Source organism: Oryza glaberrima, chromosome 12 (genome assembly GCF_000147395.1).
Source record: "Oryza glaberrima chromosome 12, OglaRS2, whole genome shotgun sequence".
Lineage (NCBI taxonomy): Eukaryota > Viridiplantae > Streptophyta > Magnoliopsida > Poales > Poaceae > Oryza > Oryza glaberrima.
The window spans coordinates 700112-708470 of NC_068337.1; the positions used below are offsets into that span (position 1 = coordinate 700112).

General features: G+C 42.0%; 1 protein-coding gene across 1 annotated transcript; it reads left to right on the forward strand.

The window, feature by feature from the left end:
• The first annotated feature begins 1593 nt into the window (after window positions 1-1593).
• Window positions 1594-7499, forward strand: LOC127757252 (stress response protein nst1-like). Its single transcript, XM_052282736.1, has 3 exons — window positions 1594-3382; window positions 3514-4439; window positions 7132-7499. The coding sequence occupies exons 1-3, from the start codon at window positions 2027-2029 to the stop codon at window positions 7268-7270; spliced, it is 2421 nt and encodes an 806-aa protein (XP_052138696.1). The 5' UTR covers window positions 1594-2026; the 3' UTR covers window positions 7271-7499.
• The last annotated feature ends 860 nt before the right edge of the window (window positions 7500-8359 follow it).

Below are 8359 nucleotides of genomic sequence, written 5' to 3' on the forward strand. Positions count from 1 at the left end.
GCGTCCAACTAGTAGAAGCCTAGCTACAAGGTATAGGAAATCTTGGGCGATGTTAGCAAAATTCCCAAGCCTCCCAAAGGGGAAGGTGCATACTCGTCTTATTAATCACGTAGGTATCTGAAAAGCAAGAAATCAAAGAGTGTTTGAGCACCAGGAGAAGAGAACCTTGTTGTCTAGCCTTTTTGCAAAAATCAAAGAGAATGTGACAATGTTGATGTTTGCCAAAGAGAAGCACTTGCTATAGTTTAACCTTATGTAGTCACTCTTTTTTTTCTCTTTTTTTTATTCCAGGATGTAATCCTTTTTAGATATATTCGATGAGATGAGCATTGTCTCATACGGTTCATTGGAAAAACGTTTAATCTTAACCATCCATTTATTTTACCTAATTTTATCCTAACCCTCCATTCGTTTCCATGTCAAGACCATAAAATGGGAAGAGGTAAGATGGAGTTGCGTCTAGATGCTCTATCCCATGCTTTGCAAGAAGAGAAGACAAAAAACAGAAAGGCAAATAAGACAAGAAAAACAAAGAGAGGGGGCAAGGCAACCCGAAGGCTAAGCTAGGGTTTTTGCCATGGCTACATCCTGACTCCTGAGCTCCCCCTTCTTCATTCCTGATCTCTACTAATTCTGCCTGAAGGATAATATCTCTGATACGCACCAAAAAGTTGTCTTTAAATAGGTTCCCTCTCATAACTAGTTTAGGTTTGATTATATCGTTAGTGCATACTATGTGCATCTAAGTAATCAAAAGAGTATAATCTTCTTATGAATACATTTATAATCGATTATATCATTGATATATGTTTTTAGTGTGCAGCCACACGATTTCTCAACATCACTACCTAAATTTTATTTCATTTTGGTTTGCTTTTGCTTATTGATAGTGCTAATTGTAAGCATAAGCTTTCTCTATAGAAAACACATACTACAATAAATAAGAGAAAACAATATTTAGGACCATGGTAGTATGATACACTTAAAAATATGATAATATCCAAATATTGCATTTATAAACAAGATCTTAACTGGCAGCCTTATTTCTTTCTTGGTGTAGGAGATGCATCCTATTTTTATATATTCTTTTCACCGACTTGTAATACACTACTATGTAAATACTATACTTTTAAATTAAGAGAAGAACAGACATGTACTCACTTTTAGTTATACACATAGGGAGAACTACAGTACTTCACCATTCTTTTCTTGATCTCTTAAAAAAGGAAGCTCTATAAAGAAAGTAAAGCTAAGGATAAGGATAAAAAGAAAGTACTATGATGAATAGCTTGGAAAAACCAAGTATATGCTAATATTAGTTGAATTGAAAACAACTATTAAAACAAGAATAAAATGTTGTATTAATAGTCAAAGGCTGAGACAAAGCACATAAGCATACTCTAGAATATACGAAACTTTTAGGAAATCTGAAAAATTTTCAATACAACTCCTATGTTAAAAAAATTATATACTGTGTTTTCTTTAATTGTGTAGTACTAGTAGTCGGAGTAAGGAGAAGCAAAACATGAGGAGGGAGCAAGCCAAAATTAACTAGAGGAAAGAAAGCAAAAATGGCAAAGAAGGAAGAAAAAAGAAAAGGGAAGAAGAAGAAGAGACGCTGGCAGCAGCTGCGTCGAGACGCTTTATCCCTTGCCTCGCGAGAACAGAAAAAGGAAAAAAAAGAAGAGGAAGAGGGGAAGGCAATCCGAAAGGAAATTAGGCTAGGGTTTTCGCCATGGCTACCACCCACCACCTCGAGCTCCCCCTCTCCATTCCCAATCTCTCCGACTCCTCCTAATTAATCCCGTATTCCCACCCCCAAGCCAAGGACAGCATCTCGCATCCGCATCCTTTAATTGATTTGATTGGGTTCCCCCCCTCCATTTCAGGGTTTCGTTTCGCATCGCAGCAATCTTCCCGACCCAGCAAGCTTCTTCTTCCCTTGGGTCCGTTAGGGTTTGAGATTGAGAGGGGCGGCGCTGGCGATCGAGATTGGTACGGCGGCGGAGGCGGAGGTGGGCGGATAATGTGTATACTGTGCGCCGTGCAACGGTGGTCGCGGCGCGTCGCCACCATGCTGCCATGGCTGGTGCTCCCGCTCATCCTCCTGTGGGCGCTCTCCCAGCTCCTCCCCGCCGCCTACCGCTTCGAGGTCACCTCCCCTCGCCTCGCCTGCGTCTCCGTCCTCCTCCTCACCCTCTTCTGGTACGAGATCCTCCTCCCCCGCCTCTCCCTCTGGCGCGCCCGCCGCTCCGCCCGCCTCCGCGAGGAGCGCCGCGCCCACGCCCTCCAGCTCCACAAGCTCCGCAAGACCGCCACCCGCCGCTGCCGCAACTGCAACAACCCCTACCGCGACCAGAACCCCGGCGGCGGCAAGTTCATGTGCTCCTACTGCGGCCATGTCTCCAAGCGCCCCGTCCTCGACCTCGGCCCCGCCGGGACCCTCCCCACTGGCTGGCCCTGCACCCAGGATTGGCCTAATGCTGCCGGTGACCCTGCCTACTGGCTCGACCTCCGCTGCTCCTCCGATAACCTGTACTCGGGGTTCTCGTGGCGCTTGTTCTCTTCCTTCTGCGTCAGCATGAGGTGGTTCTGGAGGGAAGTGCTCAGATTTGGCTCCTCGGGGGACGGCGATGGCTTGGGCCGAGATGGTAAAAGATTAGCAAAAGAAGGGGAGAACGGAGCAAAGGCTGAGGAGAGCAGAGTCGAGAAGGCGAAAAGGAAGGCGGAGGAGAAGAGGTTGGCGAGGCTGGAGAAGGAAATGCTAGAGGAGGAGGAACGCAAGCAACGGGAGGAGATGGCAAAGCTCGTGGAGGAGCGGAGGAGGCTAAGGGATGAGAAAGCAGAGGCTGAAGAGAGATCCAAAGGCGCCACACCTGTTGGGGAGAAGGATCCTCGGAAGGAAGTGGAACGTAGACGGCAGGAGAGGAGGAGGAAGGACGAGAAGGATAAGGGATCAAGCAAGAGCAATTCAGATTGCGAGGATATTGAGAGAAGAGTAACCAGGGAAGGGGAGAGAAAGCGGGATTCTGATAGAAGAAATGAGCCAGAGAAGCGGGATGCAACAAGAGTTGGCGCTGAGGGTCATAAGCCCTATAATTTTGATGCTAACAACCAGGGTAGTAAGACAGTACAGAGCAAGGCAAAGTACTTTGGCCGTATGACAGGCGGTCTGTTATCTTCTTCAAGAGGTTTTGGTGGCGGTTCCTTTTTTGGTAGAAGTGCTCAGACCTCTGCTCCTCAAGTTAACAAGGTGACTAAACCGCTTGTTACTGTAACTGACCAGAGTAACGTAGTCAAAAGAGATGCCCAACCTCCTGCAACAGCCAAATCTGCTACTGCTGGAGGAACGACAAATTCATGGACTAATGTTCATCGATCTGTGAGTAACAAAGGCATTATTAATTGCTGCAGCAGTCTATCTGTTACGATTACGACATATGACATTGATTGTTTTCACCCTGACTATCGTCTTACAAATACCGTTTGCATTTTTGTTATGCTTTTATGCAGGTTAGTCCAAATGTGCAGTCACAGCCTACTGGACTTAAAAAGTCATGGCACCAGCTGTTTAGTCGCTCAGCATCTGTGTCACCTTGTCCTGATGTTCCTGCTACAGCCCGTGAAATGAACGGGCAACCAGAACCATATGGAGCACAAATTAGCAATGCTCAAATCTTCCTATCGCAGTATCCCCCTCTGGACAGTAACCCTAGTTCAAGCCGCTGTATGCAATTTCCAGGTTTCCCACCAGTGAATGGAGCACCTGCCAACATGTCACTCTCTCATTTTCCAGCTGGACATATGCCCTACTATTGTGAGCCAGAACCAACAGTGTTTGAAGAACCAGAACAATTTGAGGACCCATGCTATGATCCTGATGCAATTGCGTTGCTTGGGCCAGTTTCAGAGTCCCTAGATAACTTTCCTCTCGACTTGGATAGCGGGTTCATCTCTAGTGACATCACCAAGGAAACACATGCGAAGCCTTCACCAATCGAATCTCCTCTTTCAAGATCACGTACATTCGAGGATAATCCTATTAGGCACTCAACTGGAAAAGGGCCTAATGGTTCTATTTTGCCTGAAGCTAGCAATGAACAGGGGGGCACATGGCAAATGTGGGGCACGCCATTAGTTCAAGAAAGTTTAGGTCTACGAGGTCCTCAGACTGAGTGGCTCCTACCAAACACAAATCAATTTAACCATGGTGCCAGTCATTTGAATGGTGGAACAAGAAGCTCAGTGGGTTCTGGTTTGGATGACAATGATTTATGGCTGCAGAAAGCGCCTTTCCAGCAAATGCCTCTTGATACAAGGAGTCTGTTCCTTTCACATGATGTCTCAGAGAATGCTATACACAACGATTTGGATTTTGGATCACCAAACAAATCAGCCCGTTTGCACCCCATTGGGCCACCTGGTCATTCTTGGTCCAAGTAAGTATGTTGTGACATTCTTGTACCGCTTTCAGTATTTTCTGCGGCGATGAAGCATTTGCTTCCATTATAGACAACAATTTGATAACCTTGGTTTGAGCTAGAAACATGGTCATAACTTACAACAGAATTACCCTACCCCACACTTTGATTATGTGAGCATAATTTTCATTTAGGTCATAAAAAATCACTACTAATGTAGCTTCATGTATCAATACACATAAGGACCAAATGAGATCAAATTCACATAGTATTCTTACAAGGAATAATCATATGCCATAGGGGACTCCTAAATTTCTTTTGTCATAATGACTAGGATGGGTGCTACCACTTTATCTATAAAAAATGGGGCAAGAGTGATACCAGTTAAGAGCAAACAATACACTCTGAATCTCCAATTTAGAAGGAATCAAAGGAGCAAATACATAAATTTCCATAATAGCAATTTTTGCCCCCAAAAGCTGGGGACCATGGCCCAGTTTGACCATGTCTTGCAGTGGTTGCATCCTTTTATGGATGGTTATTTTGGCTTTAGACAAATAAGAGGCATTAGTGACAGGGTGCAAGTTTTCTGTGGATTCTGTTTATGAGAAACACATCACATGGCATTCAATTACGTGTTTGTGCATTTGTTGTATGAAACACTTGAATATTTCTTTGTTCTTTCTTTTAAAGAATGTATTCTTATATATTTCTATATTTAATATGGAACTATGGATTGATGATGATATCATATTAAAATAAGGGATTATGTCTAGTGGTTCTTGGTAACGCTTCACTGGCATTCCGAAGTAGTATTATTAGCTAGAAAGAATGATGACGCCGTAGAAATTAAATGTACTGCCAATCTGGAACCTGTTTCAACAGTCCTTGTCTGGCTCTCATTCTTTGGGATGTTTCGCGGTCAGCATGAGGATGTGGGACTGTATATTACTCAATGGTTGAGAGTGCAGTTCAATTGACTGTCTGTCCAAACTAAATAACTGATAAGAACCACGCCTGAATCCATGGATGGATGAGTGTTGTTTATGTGAAATTTGTTAACTGGTTGTTTCACCATAGAAAAATCAATATTGTTTTTAGGATATATATATATATATATATATATATATATATATATTTACACTGTAGATGTCTGACACATTTGTTTAGAAAATGTGTTCAGTTCATAATGTTGATTGGTTTGCCTGCATCTCTTTTGACTTTTTTGTGAATGACAGAATGATGCATGCTATTGGCTTGTTGGAAAAACTGTTTTATAGTTCAAACAAACCAAGTTTCATGTTTGACGGAGCCATTGTTTCGCTTATTCACGGAATAAGCGAAACGGCATATTTGCAAACGAAAAGTAATTTGTGAATAAAACTTTTATATATGTGTTCTTAGCAATCTAAAAGCAAAGGCTGAAAAATAAACTTCGATGAAAAAAAATCTCAAAATCAGCTCCAAATTTAAGGTTGAAAATTCAAATTTTGGCTGATAAGCATAAGCATAAGCGAAAAGATGAGGCCGTGAGGCATAAGACCAAGCATCAGGTCCAAGATAATGAAAACTTAACAGAGTTTGCTTTTATACTTCGGTGTTTTTTTGTGGAGTTGGTCTGACATACAGAACTGTTGCCATGTAAATAGAGCAGGCATGATAGATTGATGTAATGTTGGCAACTTGGCAGAGCAATCAGTTATGGGCTCACTGTTCAGTTTCTCTAGCAATTTGTAGCTATCTTTATCAATACACAAGCTTTTGTGATTAGACTGCCATTTGTTTTTCTTTTAAAAGCAAAAAAAATGCTTGTTTTCTAACCGGGTTGATTTTCGGGGGTTTAAGGTACCCTGTTGAACTGTAAACAAATAATTGAAAGCCACTAAGGACGTTCCTTTGGAAACCAGGTGCAAAGATTTTCTCACTAGTTATATTTGTAATGAAAGGTTTAGTCATTTAGTTTGCTGCTTTATCTGCTGGATTCAACTTGTGGCCATTGGGCTGCATTATGTGATGATAGTTAGCTGCATTATCTAAGCAGTAAGCACCAGTAAATGCAGTTACTAGATCATGTGTGGGTTATGCACTGGCCAGGTGATATACAGGGGTTTCCAATGTGCTAACGTGGATGTTGTTTTGAATTGTTTATTGTTGTCATCACTTGAAACTGCCGATAAATTCATCATTCGTTTTTTCCCTTGCCTGTACTGCTCTGGTGGGTTGAACAGATATGGGATTTAGTTTTTTTTTTTTTTTGACATATATGCCTTGGGCCTAACTATTAACTAAGAAATTGAATGTACATGGTCTGAGCTAAACAATGAATATATCCTCGAATAGTTGGGTTGGACGAGTTGCTAGCTTGGAACTAAGTACAGGGCCCTATACAAATGGAATACATGATGTGTAATCCTTGTTCTTTTACCCTTTCCTCCCCACCTTGGTTTGTGGCCGTTGGGGTTTTATGGTTGGCTCTTGGCTGTACTGCATTTTCAGAAGTTACATGGTGAACTGTGTATACCTGAACTTTTCTGGTATTCTTTGACATGTGTTTGGTGTTGAAAATATTGTTCTAGGCTACTAATAATAATTTGTATGCTGCAACTGATGGTTCAATTTTTATTACATCTGTTGACTAGTCATGCATTATTCAAAACAGATTCGTTCATCTTCGTGGAACTCAGACTTTGTTTGGTTATGATTTATGCAGGGAGGCAGTGGTGCTGAATGGACCTCAGGAAGCTAGTAAGATTTGCTCACCAACAGGGGCACATGTTGGTGGTGGCTTTTTCTCAACTAATCCTGATGTACAGTCAGTTTGGTCGTTCAATCAAAAAGAGACAACATAGAACATATAGAACACAATGTCAAGCCAATGCTTCCTTGCCTCATTTGAGTTTAGGAAGTTGAGGTGATATGTTGGACTGTATTCCTTGGACGTGAATGATAGTCCCCTTTTATTTAGTATCACTTACCTGTTAACATGCGTTAGCATTAGGTCTCTCACCTGATGTTTTGGCGCATTTAACCTTTTTTTTGGATTCAATGCAAAATGGGCTGGGAACTCATGGTGCACAATCACTTGCTTGCTCAGATGCTCTTATTGATGTGGTGACTAGTGAAATCATAGTTCAGTCAATTGTCCAGCACTTCACTGGATTCCCTAGTTTGCCCTGTGGTTGAACTGGTTAGTTCCAGTGTGACCTTTGCTTTCAGTCTGCTGAGAGGTGTGGAGAGAAGATAATGAAGGAAGGAATGGTCGTGGAGCAAGTGCTGTTCCCATTAATTGACTGCATTTTTTGTGCTTGTTATCTATCCAGCGCGCCGATCCTTGATTTCCATAATAAAAGTTCAGTATTGGGTTTGTTAATCTGCATGGTTACCTTTTGCATCAGTCGGTCCACAAAAGTCAAACAAAGCTGTGTGGGCAAGTGGGTCACTAGCTAGCTGCCTGCCTAACTATTTTGTTGTGCTCATGGACATGATTGCGCCATGATGAAAGCTCACTAGCTCACTCACTGCCTCTGCCTGTGCAGAAAAGGCCGCATTCGATTTAAAGGATTTTTGTATGAACTGAAACCTTAGGAATTTTTTTTACCATCATTCATTTCATAGGAATAAAACCTATCCAATTCCTAAGGATTCTATTCTTACAGCCTAATTCTATAAGATTTTTTTTTTATATTATGAGACACCTCTTGGAAAAATTTCTATGAATTGGAGTGCATGAGTCATTCTAATCCTTAATTTTTTTTTCTACCTATGATTTGGAAACTCTATGAACCGAATAAGTGCTCAGAGTTGTTGGATGTATCCCAGTCAAGAAAAGGAATTGCAGATGTGAGATTAGACTATCATTATCCCCTTGTGAAAAATGAGCAGATGATATATCCGGGTAGCCGGCGGATTTGCCTGGAGTGATGCATGTGTATCTTATC